This window comes from Carcharhinus amblyrhynchos, chromosome 6 (genome assembly GCF_965287045.1).
Source record: "Carcharhinus amblyrhynchos chromosome 6, sCarAmb.v2.hapA, whole genome shotgun sequence".
NCBI classification, from domain to species: Eukaryota; Metazoa; Chordata; class Chondrichthyes; order Carcharhiniformes; family Carcharhinidae; genus Carcharhinus; species Carcharhinus amblyrhynchos.
This window is the reverse complement of record NC_137329.1, coordinates 58,882,353-58,902,581: the sequence shown is the minus strand read 5'-3', so window position 1 is coordinate 58,902,581 and position 20,229 is coordinate 58,882,353. Positions and strand designations below refer to the sequence as shown.

Below are 20,229 nucleotides of genomic sequence, written 5' to 3'. Positions count from 1 at the left end.
CCAGGGATGAGGAATAATTACATTTTAGATTGGAGAAACCGGGGCTGTTCTCCTTGGAGAATGTTGAAAGGCTATTTGATAAGGTGTTCAAAATCAGAGGGAGAATGGACAGTAAATGGGAAGAAACTTCCCATTGGTGGAGGTCTCAAGAATCAGAGAATAGAAGCTTTGACAAAGGATCATCTGGACTCAAAACATCAGCTCTTTTCTCTCCTTACAGGTGCTGCCAAATCTATTGAGATTTTCTAGCATTTTTTCCTTTAGTTTCAAATTCCAGAATCTGCAGTAATTTGCTTTTAAACAGATACAAGGTTGATTTTAAAAATATCAATGCTGAAATGTGGAAATACATTTTTTACACAAGGGGTTAGGATCTGATCTACACTGCCTGAGAATGGAATGAAGATTGATTCAACTGAAGCTTTCAAAAGGGAGTTGGTTAAACGCTTGAAGAGAAAATGTGTGCAGGGCTTGGGAAAAGGGCTGGGGAATGGAACCATTTGAGATGTCTTGCAGAGACAGGACAGATAAAACAGACCAAATTACTTTCTCCTGGATTGTATCAATTCTATGATTCTATTGCTGTATTTGAAGCAGATACAAGGTAAACATTCTAGAATAAGTCAAATAAATGGTTGAAGGAAATGAGGGTAAGAGAATATGGAATAGATATGGGGTTAGGACTACTTCTCATTTGGAGAAAAGTTTCAGCACAGTGTTGAACTGAATAGTCTGTTTATGTGTTGCAATTTCTTTGTAGTTCTGTGACTTTGGCTGTTCTTGCACTCTCCATGACCTCAGCCAACTGGCCGAGCGAGTGAGTATCATGGACTATTTGACAATGAAGAACATCACAGACTAAGCCCAATTCTGTCCCTCAATTATCTTCCCTGTGAACTTTACAGCAGGAAACAATAGAGGTAAAACAAAAAGGAACATGGCCAGTTTTTTTTCTCCCTCTACCTTGGGCCACTGAGGCCATTGGTATCAATCTAAATTGCTGAGGAAATGGTTTTCTTTGACTGCAGTCCATGTGCATTCATTGTGCATTAGTGAGCTGAACCATACCTGGGTGTATCAGACAAGAATCACATTCATTTTCCTCATTTCGGCAGCATGGGACAGAATATCCCACAACCTCCTCCTTCCCAGGACAAACACACTCAATCTGATCAGTTTCACAACAGTCCCGACACATGATATTCCATTCAGCCCCTGGACAGTCTTCATTGATTAGAGTATATCCTGTGAAAATGGAGCAAAAAGGGCAGCAATTGTTAATATTTTTGTTAAATTTGGTAGTCATTTATGCTGTTAATTAAACAATACACAAGTGAAACTATTACAGATATTAGGCTACTGAATACAAGGTGGATGGAGAGAAATCATTTTCACTGATGGGAAATCCATAAGGGAGTGGAAACTTAAAATTGAAGCTAAACCGTTCAAGAGTGAAATTTTGGAGCACTTTTTCACACAAAAGGGGATGGAATTTGAAACTATCTCCCTCAAAAGACTGTAGATGTTGGGTCATTTAAAATTTTCAAAACTTACATAGATTTTCATTGCACAGGATTACCAAGAGGTATTGAGCAAATATGGTCAGTTGAGTTACTGATTAGTCATGATCTAACTGAATGGCAGAAGCAATCCCAGGAGCTACATGACATTATTCCTGTTCCTGGAGTGACAAGAACGTGCTTTAGCTCAAGTAGTCATTGTTACTGGCAATCTACATCATAAGAGTGAACAACAAAGTGAATCTGAATTAAGCTTCAACTGATCAAGTCAGAGTAAAATCTTCTTATGTGTGTCGATAGCCCATCAGTGTCCTATGCATCTAATCTGGTGGCCCACACTAATGCTTGATAACCAGTGAAAACAAAGAAAGAGAGGCATGAATTTATAAAGTGCATTTCTTGATCACAGCCTCAGGAAAGTGCATTACATTCAATGGATTCTGTGATAGAAAGGCAAGCTTTTGAAAACTTGTAATTGAAATGATTAAAAAGTCTGCACCTCTACTTTCTACCTTCATGAACCGAAATAGCTAAGTACTGATGAGTACTTAGTTAACCACATTGGTCTGGACTTAGTCACATAATGGCCTGACACAGGTAATAAAGTGGATTTTCTTCACAAAAGGACCTAAGCGAATAAGTTAGGATTTCATCACAATCTGACAAATTTATGATCATTTTTTCTGGTACCCACTTTATGTTTAAAGAGTTTTTATTCTGAATTTAAATTCACAAGTTTCCATTGTTGGATTTGAAGTAACATTCTCTGGATTGTTCGATCAGTTTTTGGATTACAAATTCAGTGAATTACTAATAAATTATTGCATCTTTTGCTTCCCTGTGATAATAATGCCAGAGGATCAACATGCCAGAAATCTTGGAGTGGGCACAGCAGGCCTTCAAATGCTGCCATTGCATCCATTTAAGATGAAAGATAGTTTACAATGTTGGCCCAGTTGTGAACAAGCCTATAAAGACGTACCCCATTCATACCTATGACCCAAACCACCAACCTCACCCAACTCCCTCACACCCCCACATTGCAATTGCTGCAACTTAGATGAAGTGCAGACGCTTTCCGATCACTCCCAAACAGCACATGCAAAGTTTTATTTGATGTGAAGACAAAATTTGTTACAAGCTAAATTGAAGTTCAGTCAGAACCCAATCAACTGTTTGGAAGAAGGATCCTTGAACTGAAACATTAACTCTGCTTCTCTCTCCACAGATTCTGCCAGGCCTGCTGAGAATTTCCATTATTTGCAGTTTATATAAAATCCTGGATGATTTATGTTGTCATGGGGTTATAACCAATTATTCCAAAAGCTATGGACTCTGGAAATCCTCCGTGGCAAAGACTAGAAAATCCTCCATCTTCCACTTTGATACTATTCCAGCAGACAGTTCCAACACAGATGAAAAATGTCAAATGAGTTTCCCATTACTGTGGCTTAGGGAGAAGCATATCTGCAGCAATGAGCATCTGTGATACAAGTCAGTATGAATTCACAATTAACTGATGGTAACCTGATGAATTACTCATCATATATGCTCAGAATGGATGCCGTACACTATTTTCAAGACTCACTGTCACCTCATCCAATATTCATGGCAATCAGATGCAAAGCTTACTGTAACCCTGACCCAATATTTATTGTAACTTCAACCAATATTTTAACTATACTTTAATCCAATACTCACTTTAACTTCAGGCCATATGCACTGTAGCCACTTCACCAAATACATAACTTAACCATAAGCAATACTCACTACAGCATCAAAAAATAATTAATTTAACCACTACAACCGCCCCCAATGCCCACGGCGGCTGCCACCAATGCCTACTGTAACTACACCCCATACACTGTAACCACACACCAAACACACTATCCATACCCCATACACACTGTAACCACACCCAATGTTGATTTTAAGTGCATCCAAATTTCACCGTAACCACACCCAAAACTCACTGTAACCACATCCAATTCCCACTGTAACTACACCCCAGTAAGTGTGTAACCTTACCAAAAACTGACTGTGATTTATAGAGGCTGATTTGTGCTCAGCCTACATCAGGACCTTCAGTTTGTTGCAGCTAAGCAGCCTGGAGGGAATATTGATTATAGAGCTAGAGAAGACTACAAAGCTATATAGCAGCAAGGTCATGTAGGGATTTTAATATAAGGATGAAAATTTGAAAATGTGCAAATGTTTGGACTGGGAGCCAATCAAGTCTGCAATTATAAGGCTAACAGGTCAATGAGACTAGTCTCAAGCTAGGGTAAGGGCACAGAGTTTTGGGTGAGCTCAAGTTTCCTCACATAGTCTTTATTTGCACCTTACAGTACCAAAGGCACAGGTGAAATTTCCAAGTCAAATCCTTTCATGTTAATATGATGCTATCATACCCTGTTTTTTTTACTGTACAAGACACAACAACCAATCACATATAGATCGTGTAAACGTGTTGTGGGTTCATCTACTAAGAACAGTTATATGTAAGTATAAAGCTTTAAGACATCAGAACTGTGTTGTGCACTCTGCTCTGAGCAAAAGTGCAACTAAGACTGAGTCACATGATGCGTTTCCCTTCCAGTGATGTCATGCTGATAGCCTTTCAAAGCATGTTACAACACTAACCTCCAGGTAGAAAGACAGGCATATGTTGGAAAGGAAACTTCACACAGGTATGAAATGGGCAACAATTTTGCAATGTAGCGCCATTGCATTAACATTAATGGACTAAGGTAGCGCTTCCAAATGCTAATTTCATCTACTCCATTGGAAAATGCAAAGTATCACCTGCTTGGGTCATTATTGAACCAGTCTGGCCAAATATGTTGAGCAGATGAATACATTTACTTTCTGGCTGCCGCTGCAGCAATGTTAGATCAAATACTAGTAAAACTCTTATTCCTTCCTGGCAGAGTCCACTTCAGCCTCATAATGGCACTACATTTACCTACAAATCCTGTCAGGGTGCTTCTAGCAGGAATTCCTGACAATCCAGCTAAATCCAGGCTCCAGAACTGCTTGTGAAACAAAAGGAGACACACAAAAGAACAGGATGAAAAACCAGCAGATTTGCTTTCAACCTGTTTCCCTCCCTCGGTGCCCGAATTATATTAAATGGTTATATCATCTTTCAGAAATTTGAGAGACCTGAAAGTGCCTCACAGCCAATTGAAGCATAGTTGTAACTTAGCAGCTAATATGACAACAGCAAGATTCCAAAGGCAGTAATCCCACTAACAAGGAGCTTCTGGATTTTGACTCAGCTGCAGTGAAGGGACAATTTATTTCCAAGGCAGGATGATGAGTGATTTGAAGGGGGACTTCAAGAATGTGATGTTCCCAGGTATCTGCTGCCCTTGCCTTCCTAGATGGTAGCAGTGGCGGGTTTGGAGGGTGCTGCTTGAGGAGGTTTGATGAAATCCTACAGTGCACCTTGTAGATGGTACACTGCTACCACTACTACGTAGCTACCACTGTTCATTGATGGTGGAGGGAGTGAATGTTTGTGGAAGGAATGCCAATCAAATAGGCTGACTTGCCCTGGATGGTGTCAAGTTTCCTGTGTGTTGTTGGAGCTGTACTCATCCAGGTAAGGGGAACATATTCCAGCACACTCCTGACTTGTGCCTTGTAGAAGATGGATAGACTCTCAGAAATCAGTAAATGAACTACTTACCACAGGATTCCTAGACTCTGACCTGTTCTTGTAGCCATAGTATTTATATGGTTAGTCCAGTGGCAGGTGACCCCTGGTCATGGGTAAGCCCCAAGATGCAGCAATGTTAAAGTCATTGAATGTAAAGGTGTGATGGTTAGATTCTCTCTTGTTGAAGATGGTCATTGACTGGCCCTTGGGTGGTGCAAATATTACTTGCTACTTGTCAGCCCAAGCCTGGATATTGTCCAGGTCTTGCGGCATTTTGGCACAAACTACTACAGCATCTGAGGAATAGCAAATGGTGTTGAACATTGTGCAGTCATCAGCGAACGTCCCTACTTTTGACCTTGTGATGAAAGGGAGGTCGTTGATAAAGCAGTTAAGAAGCTTGGGCCTAGAGTACTATCCCTGAGGAACTAATATCCTGGAATTGTGATGATTGTTCTCCAAATACCACAACCATTTTCCTTTGTGCCAGGTATGGTTCCAACCTGCGGAGGATTTTACTCGATTCCCATTGACTCTAGTTTTGCTACAGCTCCTGGACAGCACAGTCAGTCAAATGCTGCCTTGATGTCAACAACAGTCACTTCCACCTCACCTAAGGAATTCAGCTGTTTTCTCCACATTTGCGTCAAGGCTATAATGAGATCAGGATTTAGTGACCTTGGTGGAACCCAAACTGAGTATCAATGAGAATGTTATTGCTAAGTAAATGTTGCATGATAGCACTGTTGATGACTCATTCCATTGCTCGTAAGATGATCACTAATGCATCCACTATTTTTCAGTCATTTCCTTAAGTACTCCGGGAGGTAGATTATCAGGCCCTGGAGATTTATCAGCTTTCAATCCCATCAATTTGCCCAACACCATTTTCCTTCTAATACTGATTTCTTTTAGTTTCTCCCTCTCATATTTCCCAACATACCTGGTATATAATTTGTGAACCAAAGAAGGTATTTAGCTTGTCAGCCATTTTTTCAATTCCCCATTACAAATTCCCCTGTTTCTGACTGTAAGGAACCTATATTTGTCTTCACCGATCTTTTTCTCTACACATATCTATAAAAGTTTTTACAGTCAGTATTTTTGCTCCCTGCAAGTTTACTTTTGTACTCCATGTTTCCTTTCTTAATCAATCTCTTTGGCCACCGATGCTGATTTCTAAACTACTCCCAATCCTCAGGTCTGCTGTTTTTTCTGGCCAATCTGTATGCCTCTCCCTCGGATCTAATACTATCTCTGATTTCCCTTCTAAGCCATGGTTTGGCCACCTTTTTCATTTTATTTTCGCATGGGACAGGAATGAACAGTTAACCATGCACTTGTATGTACATACAATCCCTACATTGCACATGGAGGCCATTTAGCCCATTAAGTCTGCACTGACAACAATTCCACCCAAGCTCTATCCTCACGTACTTACAGTGCTAATCCCCCTTACACTAAGGGGTAATGTAGCATGGTCAATCAACCTAACCCATACATCTTTGGACTGTGGGATGAAACCAGAGTACCTGGAGGAAATCCATGCAGATGAGGGGAGAATATGCAAACTCCACACAGATAGTCACCGAAGGCCAAAATTGAACTGAGTTCCTGGTGCCGTGAAGATCAATGCTAACCACTCTGCCACAATCTTTGAATGTTTGTCAGCGCCTATTCACCATTATTCTTTTAAGTAATGTTCCCCAATCCATCATAGCCAACTCGTGCCTCGTATCATCATTGTTTCCTTTATTTAGATTTCAGACCATAGTCTCAAAATCAGCTTCTCCAACTTGGTGAAGAATTCTAACATATTATGGTTACTTATCTCCAAGGGTCCTCACACAACTTGATTGCCAATTATTCCTTTTTCATTACACAACACCTAGTCTACGATATCCTGTTCTCTAGTTGGTTCCTTCACATATTGGTCAGAAAACCATCCAATACATAGTTCAGGAGTTCCTCCTCTCTGGTATTGTTACCAATTTGATTCGCTGATTCTATATATAGATTACAGTCACCCATAATTACAGATGTTCCATTATCATATGCATCTCTAATTTCCTGTTCAATGCCATTCCCATGTCACCATTACAGTTTGGTGTCTATATCCACAAATGATTTTTGCCCCTTGATGTCTCAGAGCTCTACTCACACAGATTCCACATCTTCAGAGCTAATATCCTTCCTCATTACTGCGTTAATTTCCTCTTTAACCAGAAATGCAACCCTATCACCTTTCCTTTTTGTCTGTTGTTCCTAAATACCAAATACCCCTGGATGTTCAGTTCCGATCTCTGGTCACCTGACTGCCATGTCACCATAATCCCGACTATATCTTACCTGTTCACATCTATTTGCATGATTAATTCATCCACTTTATTGCAAATGCCCTATGCATTAAAGCACAAAGCCTTAAGGCTTGTCTTTTTATCTTTTTATCATTCCTTGTCCATCCCCATTACTTTTCACAGTGGCCCAGTTTGATTCTGGTTCCTATTTTCTCTAACTATCTCTGGTCTTATTGTCTATCCCAGCATGTGAAGGCAGAGTCCAGCGGATTGAACGGAAGAGACCAATGGAAGGTCCAACGGTCAAGAAGGCGGTCTCTGCAAACATCGTAGAATGCGAAGAGCAGGACAAGACACAGGAGACGTCCTGGTCATCCACTGCACCTAGCCCCACCTCCAGCCGTCTTGACTCTTGTCTTGCTACTGGATCCAGATGGGAATTGGAAAGAGAGAATGAGGCTGACACTGCGCATCTCTCCCTCACTTTAATCCAAATCAAGTGGTAGTTTCGACACCATCATCATCATCAGTGCCCTGTTCAACCCTTGAAGTCCTGTGGCGATGGGCAAGCGATGAAGCAACAGGTGTGGATACACTGGGAGCTGTAGTCACGGACCTGCATGCAGGCGGCTCAGGACTAATGGTCATTTTCCACTGACCGAAGCAGCAGTAGAACTCAGCGTCTACCTGGGCGACTGAGCAGTCCTCTTCAGGAATGCACTGTTCACCTCCATAGAATGAGGAAGGGGCTAGAAAAAGTGCCCTGAACATTGCTTGCTTCACTACACCCTGGCCAGTTTACCACGGCTGGCGGGAATCCCATCTTGCGGTCAAACAAAATAAAACACAAGGTGACATCACTCACCATTGGCACTTGGAACGTGCGCATGCTTTTGGACAACCCTACAGCAGACAGACCAGAAAGAAGAACAGCCTTAGTTGCCAGACAGCTTGCAAGATACAACATTGACATTGCAGCCCTGAGTGAAACTCGTCTTGCAACATAGGTCAGTTGACTGAAACTGGAGGTGGATACACTTTTTTCTGGAGCGGTCACAGCAGCGATGAGCGTCGTGATGCTGGAGTTGGATTCGTCGTCTGGAGTCACCTTGTTCGGAAACTTGATAACCTACCCAAGGATGTGAACGACCGGCTAATGACATTACAGCTTCCACTGCAGATCAGAAGTCAAGCCACCCTGATCAACGCCTATGCCCCCACAATGAACAACCCGGATAAGATGAAAGACAAGTTCTACGAAGAACTAGACACCCTACTATCAGCAGTGAGCAGTACCCACAAGCTGATCTGTTTGGTGATTTCAGTGCAAGAATAGGGTGTGACTCTGCAATCTGGCAGGGAGTCAGTGGGAGGCATGGAGTGGGCAAGTGTAACAGTAACAACCTACTCTTATTGAAGACCTGTGCAGCACGCAACCTCCTCATCAGCAACACAACCTTCCGTCTGGCTACCCGTAACAAGTCCTCCTGGATGCAGCCCCGCTCTAAGCATTGGCATCTTATTGACTATGTCATTGTCAGGAGAAAAGACAGGCAGGATGTCAGAGTGACCAAGGCCATGTGTGGTGCTGACTGCTGGACAGATCACAGGCTTATTGTCTCCAAAATGAGGCTCCACATCAGATCCAACAGATGACCACAAGGAAGCAAGGTTATGAAAAGAATCAATGTGTCCAAGCTAGGGAACCCCAGCATAGCTTCAGCACTGGTTGTAGACTTAGAAATCAAGCTTGCTGACCTACACCTCGCAGGCAGCGCTGAGGATGACTGGGATGCTATCCATACATCTGCGCTGAAGATGCTCAGGCCCTCTATCCGCAAGCAGCATGACTGGCTCGATGAGAATGACGAGGAGATACAGGCTCTATTTGTTGAAAAGCACTGGCTGAGCACCAAGGCAGATGAAATACAGGGATACGCTGACAGAAACGACTTGAAATGGTTCTATGAAGCCCTCAACACTCTCTATGGACCTCAGTCTCTCGGAAGCTTCCCCCTCCTGAGTACAGATGGTACAACTTGCATTACAGAGAAGGCTCAGATCCTGCAGAGATGGGCTGAACACTTTGAAGCCATCCTCAACTGACTGTCATCTATTAATGATGAGGCAACAGACAGGATTCCCCAGGTTGATATCAACAGCGCCATGGATGACCCACCGGTAGTAGCCGAAGTCATGGAAGCTGTCAGCCAGCTATCCAGTGGCAAAGCCCCAGGGACAGATGCTATACCCGCAGAGATCTATAAAGCTGTTGGTCCTGCACTCAATCGACAAGCTCACCGCGTTGTTCCAGTCCTTTTGGAAGCAAGGATCCATTCCTCAGGAACTTAAAGCCTGTGGAGGATCGTGTCAAAGTTCAGTAGCCACCTCCCCCCCCCAAATTCATTCAGATGGTACGCCAGTTCCATGATGGCAGAGTACTGGATGGCAGAGAATCCTCTGAGGCATTCCCAGTCACCAATGGCATCAAACAGGGCTGTACGCTCACATCCACACTGTTCAGCATGATGCTTACTGGCATGCTGAATGATGCCTTCCAGGACAGTGCTGCTGAAATCAGTCTCAAGTACAGAGTGGATGGGAAGCTCTTCAACCTGAGGAGACTTCAAGCTATTACCAAAGTGAAAGAGACTGTTCTGAGAGATTTCCTCTTTGCTGATGACTGCGTCCTGCATGCTGTATGCCAGAGATACAAGTCAGTATGGGCAAATTTTCCATGGCTTGTGACAACTTTGGACTCACCATCAACATTAAGACTGAAGTCATGCACCAGCCTGCTCCTCATGCACCGTACACAAAACCCATAATCACAATCAAAGGGCAGAAACTACTGGCAATGGACCAGTTCAGTTATCTTGACAGCACCCTCTCCCAAGCAGTGACTATTGATACAGAAGTTAACTGCAGAATAGCAAAGGCAGGTTCTGCTTTCAGTAGACTGCCCTCCACTGTATGGGAATGTCGAAGAATCAGCCCAGCAACAAAACTGAAGGTCTACAGCACCGTGGTACTCACTCCCCTCCTGTATGCCTGTGAAAGGTAGACTGTGCATCGAAGGCATGCAAGACAGCTCAATCATTTCCACATGACTTGTCTTCGCAGAATATTACACATCCGAAGGCAAGACAAAGTACCAGACACTGAAGTTCTCTCTACAGCAAGTCTACCATCAGTCCACACACTGCTGATGAGAGCGCAGACCCGGTGGGCAGGTCATGTCATCTGTATGTCAGACGAGTGCTTACCCAAGCAGTTCCTTTTTGGGGAACTCTCCGCTGGAAGGCGCTCACGTGGAGAGCAGAAGAAACGTTTCAAAGACATATTCAAGCCCTCCCTGAAGTTACTTGACATTGAAACGACCACCTGGGAAACGCTGGCACAAAACCGCCCTACCTGGCGCTGCCTCATCCACAAGGGCTGTCAAGCTTACGAAGCAAAGTGTATTGCTGAAGCACAACTTAAGTGCGAGCTGCGCAAGTCCAGAGCCACCAGCGCAACATCTACAGCATCTACACAAGTCTGTCCAATATGTGCCAGGACATTCCATGCCTGAATTGGCCTGATCAGTCATCTTCGGACACACCAAAACCAGCCTCAAAATGACTAATGTCGAGGTCCTCATCGATGACGATGGATGAACAACTGGTCTTATTCCCCTTTCTATCTTTTGTTTTCATCTTTGCTTGCCCCTCCCTCCTGTGACCCCATGCAAAGATTCCCTTCCCCTTGCCATTTTAGTTCAAACTTTCCCCAATCACTCTAGCAAATATTCCCCACTAAGGCATCTGTCCTGGTCCTGCTCAGGTGCACTCCACCTATTTTGTACTGGTCACACCTCCCCCAGAGCCAGTCCCCACATCCCTCAAATTTGAAACCCTTCACTTCACACCAACTCTTCAGCCACATACTCATCTTATATTACTCATCCTATATAATCTGCTATTTCTGCTCTGACTAGCATGTGGCATTAGCAGTAATTCTGAGATCACTACCTTTGAGGTACTAATTTTCAATTTCCCTTTTATTATCTATGTCAATTGGAGAAATGTGTACCACAACCACTGGCTGTCCACTCTCCCCCTCCAGAAGTCCTGGGGGCATTCTGCAATATCCTTGATTCTGGTTTACAGGGAAGTGGCCAAAGAAAATTCCTGCATGGTCTTTGATTTTGATTTGATTTGACTTGTTATCGTCACATGCATTGATAAACAGTGAAAAGCATTATTTCTCGCGTGCTGCATAGACAAAGCATACCATACATAGAGAAGGAGAGAATACATAATGTAGTGTTACAGTCATAACTAGGGTATAAAGAAAAATCAACTTAATGCGAGGTAGGTCCATTCAAAAGTCTGTTGGCAGCTGAACCTCCAGGTAGTGGTGTTCCCATGTAGCTCACCACCACCTTCTTAAGGGCAACTAGGGATGGGCAATAGATGTTGGCCAGTCAGCGACGCACATCTCCCATGAATGAATAAATAATCTTCTGCCCTACCCTTCTAGATGGTAATGGTCATGGATTTGGAAGGTGCTGCCTAAGGATTTTTGGTGAATTTCTGCAGTGCATCTTGTAGATAGTACGCGTGGCTGCTGAGCATTGATGGTGCAGGGAGTGGGTGTTTGTGGATTTTGATTGTGATTTGATCTACTATTGTCACATGTATTAGTACATAGTGAAAAATATTGTTTCTTGCACACTGTATAGACAAAACATACCGTTCATAGAGAAGGTAACGAGAGAATGCAGAATGTAGTGTTAGGGGAGTGTAGTGTTAGCTAGGGGAGAAAGATCAACTTAATGCAAGGTAGGTCCATTCAAAAGTCTGAAGGCAGGGAAAAAGCTGTCTTGAGCCTCAAGCTTTTCTATCTTTTTCCCAACAGAATGTGGTGGACGAGAAAATATCTGGGGTACATGGGGTCCTTAATTATGCTGGCTGCTTTGCCGAGATAGAATCACTGGATGGGAGGCTGGTTTGCATGATGGAATGGGTTATATTCACAAACTTTTGTATTTTCTTGCAGTCTTGGGCAGAGCAGGAGCCATTCCAATCTGTGATACAACCAGAAAGAATGCTTTCTATGTTGCAACTTGCTTTGCCTTATGGTCATTCATTCTCTCCTGCCTTTGGAGTCTTAGCCTGCAGTGAGACTACCTCTTTATATATGCGACCCATGATACCCTCTACCCTTGTGGATGCTCCAGTGTCCCCAGCGGTTCAGCTCCAAAACCTGGGCTTCAAGGAGCAGCAGTTGGAGACATTTCCTGCACACATGATGACCCTGGACATTGCAATGTTCCTAACTTCCCACATACAGCAAGAGCAGCACACCACAACTTTGAGCTCTCCAGCCACAACTTAACTCTTTAAATTAAATCAATAGAAAATACTTAAAATCAAATGATATCAATTACTCTAGGATCTTCTTCCCTGATCCTCATTACTAGAGAATATGGCCCTTTCACAACTACAAAATAAAGACCTTACAAACTATAAATGATAAAAGTAGGAAATATTTACCCAATCAGCTGCTTTCACTTGTCTCGCATCACTTTTGATTCAAGACCTTCAAACTCTAAGTAAGCACTCAGATTTCTCACTGCATTCTCATGCTGTTTGCAATCTCTATCAAAATGCCCCTATCTAGGCAGCATCTAGAGAGCGTGAAAGGAGATTGCAAAAGTGATGCGGTACAAGTGGAAGCAGCTGATTGGATATTTATCAAATTGCTCCTGCCAAGGCAGCATCTAAAGGCAATGGGATTCTTAACCACCAGCTGGAGACCAGTGTTGCCTCCTCCTGGGAGAGCCAACTGTATTATGAGCCAATCAGGTAGTTGAGAAGTCAGTGGACGTTTCACAGAGCAGAACCCTAGGGGTGGAAAGTCCCACTCACCAAGCGCTGCAGCTGGAGGTCAACATTCATTTGCTCAGCATTGCCACCAAGGAGGTGGTGGTTGTTGTTGGGACATACATGTTCTGGAGGTCCAGGATTGTGGAGCGACCCAGGCCAGATGTAAATTATGGTGGGAGGGGCTTTGTGAAGGATGGACAAGCTTATGAGATCAGCAGCAAAGACAGGTGGTAAGTATCCCCTGTCCCCCCCCAATTCTTAATGCCTTTGAATGAGGGATCTCCCTGGGATATCATAAGCAATCAGCACAAGTTTGAATGTCATGCTCCCTGCATAGCAACAGGCCTGCCCGTCACCAGGTTAATACCAGTGGCATGGGGAAAATGCCCATTTAAGGGCCTCAAATGGCATCTGGAAGAGATTGGAGTCTTTTCCAGAAAAGACATAATAGGGCCGAGGTGGGAAAGTAGCGGGATGCTACCATTCCATCCAAAACTAAGGAAGACTAAGGAAATTTGACATGTCAGCGACAACTCTCACCAACTTTTACAAATGCACCATAGAAAGCATTCTTTCTGGTGTATCACAGCTTGGTATGGCTCCTGCTCTGCCCAAGACTGCAAGGAACTACAAAAGGTCGTGAATGTAGCCCAAACCATCACGCAAACCAACCTCCCATCCACTGACTCTGTCTACACTTCCCACTGTGTCGGCAAAGCAGCCAGCATAATTAAGGACCCAATGCATCCCACCATCTTCTTCCATCAGGAAAAAGATACAAAAGTCTGAGGTCATGTCCCAACCAACTCAAGAACAGCTTCTTCCCTACTGCTTCAAACTTTTGATTGGACTTACCTTGCACTAATTTGATCTTCCTCTATGCCCTAGCTATGACTGCAACACTACAATCTGCACTCTCCCATTTCCTTCTCTATGAATGGTATGCTTTGTCTGTATAGTAAATAAGAAACAATACTTTTCACTGTAAGCTAATACAAGTGACAATAATAAATCAAATCAAAATCAAATTATATGCATTCCCCTGCTTCAAACTCACATCAAAAAAAGTACAAATTTCTGCCTGACTTTTACTTCAAATGTACATTGTTACACATGTTTTGTGCTGCTAAAGAGAAATGGAAAATGGCTGATTGTCTTCTTTGAGTCATTCTTAGATTTCAGTCAGTGACTTAATTGATGTTTATTCATTATTGCTGGGCTCAACAGTGCAGAGTATATTGTCACTGCTGAAATAACTATAAACACTAACTGCTTAGTTTTCTTCCCTAGCCACTGACACAACAACTCTAGACCATTCATTAATCATAGGCTCAGGTACCAGTGTATTAATTTTACTCTCAGAGCAAAATAAATTGATGACATAAGCTGGTGTTTGAGGGTGTATAGTTTAATGCAGATTAGTAAACAGTTTACAATGAGTTTTCTGGTCAAGGAACTGCTGCTAGGGTTAGGATGGTGAATAAGTGCAGTGTAGGACAGTAGTGTTTGACATGAGGAATAGTAATTCAATGAATTGGTGAGCAGACAGGAAACAGAGAGTAGAAATAAATGGTATTTTTTAAAGTGTCAGGCGATGACTAGTGAGCTCCTGCAAGTAGGGTTGGGATAGGGCTGGTTAGGTCAGTTGGCTGGATAGCTAGTTAGAGATGCCAAAGCATGGGTTCAATTCCAACACCGGCTGAGGTTTCTTGAAGGCCCACCTTCTCAACATTGCCCCTCTCCTGGGATGTAGTGATCCTCAGGTTAAATCAACACAAGCCAATGGTCATCTGGAATAATGGCGACTTTACCTTTGCCTTACCCACAGAAATCAGTGCTTGGGCCCCAGCTATTCTCAACATACATCAATAATAAAGGAATCAATTGTATTGCTTCCAATATAAACAAAATTGGCTGTTGACACAAGAGGCGAGTGGTGGGGAAGCTATTAAGAGATTTTAAGGTGATTTAGATAAGTTGAGTGAATAGGCAAATATGTGGCAGATGCAGCACAACATGGATAAACGTGACGTTATCCACTTTGGACAGAGAAACAGAGTGGCAGAGTATTATTTAAATTATGACAGATTGGGAAATGTTGACATACAAAGCAACCTGAGTGTCTGAGTACACCAGTCATGAAACAAGTGTGTTGGTACAGCAAGCAATTAGCAAAGCAAATGTTTGCCTTCATTGCAAGAGGACATGAGTACAAGTGCAAAGTTGTCTGACTGCAGCTATACAATGCCTTTGTGAAACCATACCTAGAAATTTGGTGTGCAATTTTGGTTTCCTTATCTAAAAAAGGATATACTTGCCAGGGACGGAGTGCAGCAAAGGTTCACCAGGCTGATTCTTGAGTTGACAGAATTGTTTTATGAGGACTGATTGTGTTTTAAATTTGCTGAAATTTAGAAAAATGAGGAGGGATCGAATTGAAACATATAAAGTTCTGGCATAGCTGGACAGACTGGATGCAGGGACGTTGTTTCCTCTGGCTGGGGTGTCTAGAACGAGGGGTCACAATCTCAGGGTATGGAGTAGATCATTTAGGATTGAGATGAGGAGAAACTTCTTCACTCAGACAGCAGTGAACCTGTGGAATTCTCTATCCTAGATGGCTGTGGAGGCCAAGTCACTGAGTAAGAAAGTAATAGATTTCTAGATTCTGAAAGGGGTATGGAGAGAGCACAAGAGTATGGTGTTGAGCTAGAGGATCAGCCACGATCATATTGAATGGTGATTGAATAGGCTCAAAGAACCTATTTTCTATGTTTTTATGATGGGTAAATACATTCTGGGAGAACAACATGGTGTGTATTATATGGAGAAAAGCATAGTGCATATTACAGAGAATAACATGCAGGATATACCGCACACAGAACAACATATTATATACTATATAAAACATACATTCTTAGAAACAGTTTTACTATATCAGGATATTCCAAAGTACTTCATGGCCAATGAAATCTTTTTGAAATGTAGTAATACAGTTTAACACTGTAGAACCGAGTAGTTACTTTCTGCACAACAAAATAAGTGTGATAATGGTGAAGTGTATTGTGGGACAAGTACTTGTCAGGGCACCACTCTTCTTTGGAAAAATGTTGTGGGATCTTTTATATTCATCCCAACAGGATCATAAGCCATAGTTTATGATGGGACTGGAGGTGAAAGACTGTGGAACATACAGAGTGGTGTTCAAAGAAAACTTCAATAGCAGAGGGCTAAAATTGCAAATTCAGTGCAGAGGGAGAAGGAGATGCTGTTTTTATTCCCCCAGCCCTGCTTCAGTTTAGCCTGAAGATAATTAATTAATTATTTGACTACAACAACAAATTATCCTAGTGTAAAAGCATAGTCCAGAGCAGTCTGAGGTACATTATGGTTTATCCCACAAAAATAAAATATCCTTTAGTTCAAGCACAGCTAACTTAAATTAAATATACAGATACCAATGTTCAACCAGTTCCTGACCACAGTTTAAAGTTTCTGAAATCAGAGATCAAGAGCACAACTTTGTAACTGTGTCATCAATAAATTCGGAAGTTCCTTTTGAAGTGAAAAAGTCGAATGGTTGGAAGCTCCAGTGGAAAAGGCAATTGTCCTAGATCACGGTTTCTTGCAACTAGAGGTGCAGCCTTGCACCACTCTTGCTCGGAGGGATAATCCCTGGCTCCCCACTTCTCAGATCTCCGTCCAAAGTCGTCACTCACTGCTTCTCAAATCCACCTGAATCCCTGGCTCAGTGATGTACAAAGCCCCAAAGCTCTGGCTAAATGCTGTACAAAGCCCCAAAGTTCTGGCTCACTACTCTGTCGTCCTATGGAGTACTGGCTCATTGTTGGTCAGAGCTCATTCACTGGTTCACTGCTACTCTCAGTTCCATTCACTGGCTCAATACTGCTAGGAATCCCATTCAGTGGTTCACTGTTGCTCAGATATTTTCACTGCCGCTAGAGATTTCAGCCCCGGTTCACTACTGCTCAGATCCCAGCCCTGGCTCACTGCTGCTCAGACCCCCAACCCGGTGCGCTGCTGCTCGGAGTTCCAAGCCCCGGTTTACTGCTGTTTGGAGTTCCCCGCCCCGGTTCACTGCTGCTCGGAGTTCCCAGCCCCGGTTCTCGGCTGCTCGGAGTTCCCAGCCCTGGTTCTCTGCTGCTCGGAGTTCCCTGCCCTGGTTCACTGCTGCTCAGAGTTCCCAGGTTTGACTCAAGGCTGTTCAGAACTACCTGTGACACTAGCTCACTGCTGCTCAAATCCAACGCTGGTCGATTGTGTACTGCCGAGATAAAGGTATTTTTCATGCATTCGATTATATGAGCCTTACCTTTCGGCAGAGCTAAGACACTTGGCATTTGGAGGATAAGCAGAGTTAATACTCTCCAGACCAACATCCTGCTCAGACAGCAGCTCCTCTCTTCCTTCAGGTTGTCTGCCCTTAATGTTACAGTCAATGTTTTTCCTTCACACGATTCCTCAAGAAATACTCAGTTCATGTTACAGAACCCCAGATAGTTTCCTACCACAAGATTTAAAAAAACCTTCAAAAACACAGACAACTCTCACATGAGAAATGTATGACATCATCTTCAGCAGGGATTCCAACCTTTCCATTAAAGCTGGCTTGTCTTCAGCCTGCACACAGAATGCAGTAAGTGCTCAGTTAGATGTGCCTTTAACAGTCACACAAACCTCTTGCTGTAGTACACCTCACACAGGTTGTCTGAATGTTTATCATTATGATCACACAACATCACCATGTTGTCTCTTTAAGCTAAGTTGATTTATCTCTATATCCTGTATATTATTGCAATAATTTAAAATCTGGAGTAGCAGCAAGTATTTGCTTTAAATTGTTTATTGTTTTTTCTGTCAACTTTCTCACTACTCAAAGACTTTTGTTCCGTGCTAAGATTTAGTCTCACAAACGTTACTAAGACCCCACTCCCCAATCACACACTATTAATTTGGAACAGAATTCTGGCCAAGCTTCCTGGTCATGATGTGGATATGCCGGCGTTGGACTGGGGTAAACACAGTAAAAAGTCTGACAACACCAGGTTTTAGTCCAACCGATTTATTTGATAGTAAACTCACTAGCTTTCGAGGGGATTGCCTCTTCTACAGGTGAATGGACTTCCTGGTCCCAGGGCAGACCAGAGGCAGAAAATACAAGTTTGGGATCAGTTTAGCAAGTGTGGATTACACTTGGAACCAGCACCTTCCTCGTTGACACAGTTTAGCTAATTACAGTAATGGGATGGTTCAGAGCTCTGGATTACCCTGTGTTTCAGCAAGACCCCGAATTTTACGTTGCTCAGGTGGACACATGCCCAATCTGGAAGCGCGTGCAATTGTGCAAGAAGACATTGGGTGCATGTCCTGAGATCATCACACGATATTTCAGCCAATGGACGTGCACAAGAGTTGAAAGTACATCCATGATAATCAAGCAGGCAATTTATAGATAGAAATATAAAACTTAGGAGCAGTAGGAGGCTATTTGGCCCTTCAAGCCTGCTCCGCCATTGATTACAATCAGGCTGATCATCCAACTCAATAGCTTAATCTTGCTTTCTCTCCATAACCTTTGATCCCATTCACTCCAAGTGCTATATCCAGCTGCCTCTTGAATTCAGGGGCCCATTGAAAGCAATGTTACATAGCCTGTCTGCTTTTATGGTTGGTGGTTGGACTAATTAACCACATGCCCTTTATGTTAGCTGAAACTTGGGATGGAGTGTTAGGGCTAAAGTAAAATTTTAAAAAGTGCCCAGAGATTGGGGTTTGTGCTTGAATGTGCTGCCTAGACACTGTTTATAACATTTTTCCATTGTGTTTTACTTTGTACAGATCTGGAGCTCCCTGAGACAGCTCTGCAGTGACTGAGGAGCACATCAGAAGCACCAACCCTCACTCTCCTTTTCTCAGTGCCTGCCCTCCCAGGCAGCGCTGAGCCTTTCCCAGCATGTGTTTCACGCTAGCTACCTATTAATTGGCCAACCAGCACGAAATTGAATCAGAGGCCGATTGCAGCTGGAAACATTTCATGTTTGCTTCTAGGCCTGCTAGGTACATGCTCCCAATGGACAGAATATTCAGGCCAATGTTTAAAAGCTTACCATCATCTCTCCCCATAAGACTATCCATTGTTGTTATCAAATTGGCTTCAATCTAGGTAAAAATCAGAAAATCATAGCATGGTAACAGCACAGAAAGAGGTCACTCAGCCCATTGTGTCAGTGCCAACTATCTGCAAGAGAACTCAGTTAATCCTAACCTCCCAGCTTTTCCCTGTAGCCCTGCAAATCGTTTCTCTTCAGATACTAATCCAATTTTCTTTTCAAAATCAGTATCCTATGTTGTGTTTTGTAGGGCAGCACTGTTTCCATTATATTCGTACAGATTATGCAGCTTTCACACCAAAGACATAAGCCATGTCATCAAATGATAACTCTTGTACCCCGTAACCCTTTCTGATTTGTAGCGGCTCACATGCAGATGGTACAGCAGGCTGCTCAGAAGAATGCCAGAATTGTAACTGCTGCAAGAGATATTGAACATTAACTTGCATATAAAATCTTAGAATCATAAAGTGATTACAGCAGTGACAGAGGCCAGCTCTCTGCAAGACCAATGCACCTACTTCCACTCCCTAGCCTTTTCCCCATAATCCTATAGTATTATCTTGAGATAATTATCCAATTCTCTTTTGAAAGGCTGGGTTGAATTTGCCTGATCAACAGATATAAAAATATAGAAGATAGGAGCAAGCGGAGGCCATTTAGTCCTTCGATCCTGCTCAGCCATTCATCACGATCATGGCTGATCATCCAACTCAAAGCGTAATCCTGCTTTTTCTCCATAAC

General features: G+C 42.9%; 1 protein-coding gene across 1 annotated transcript in view; it reads right to left on the bottom strand.

Moving 5' to 3' along the window:
* The window catches only part of pamr1a (peptidase domain containing associated with muscle regeneration 1a), a 114,096-nt gene extending 96,318 nt beyond the window's left edge, over nucleotides 1-17,778 (bottom strand). Inside the window, exons 1-2 of the mRNA XM_080191622.1 lie at nucleotides 17,688-17,778; nucleotides 1,069-1,245 (exon numbers count right to left, since the gene is read on the bottom strand). Coding sequence (XP_080047748.1) covers nucleotides 1,069-1,245; nucleotides 17,688-17,754 — 244 coding nt within the window. The 5' untranslated portion in view covers nucleotides 17,755-17,778. The remainder of the gene's footprint in view (nucleotides 1-1,068; nucleotides 1,246-17,687) is intronic.
* Between the last annotated feature and the right edge of the window lie 2,451 nt (nucleotides 17,779-20,229).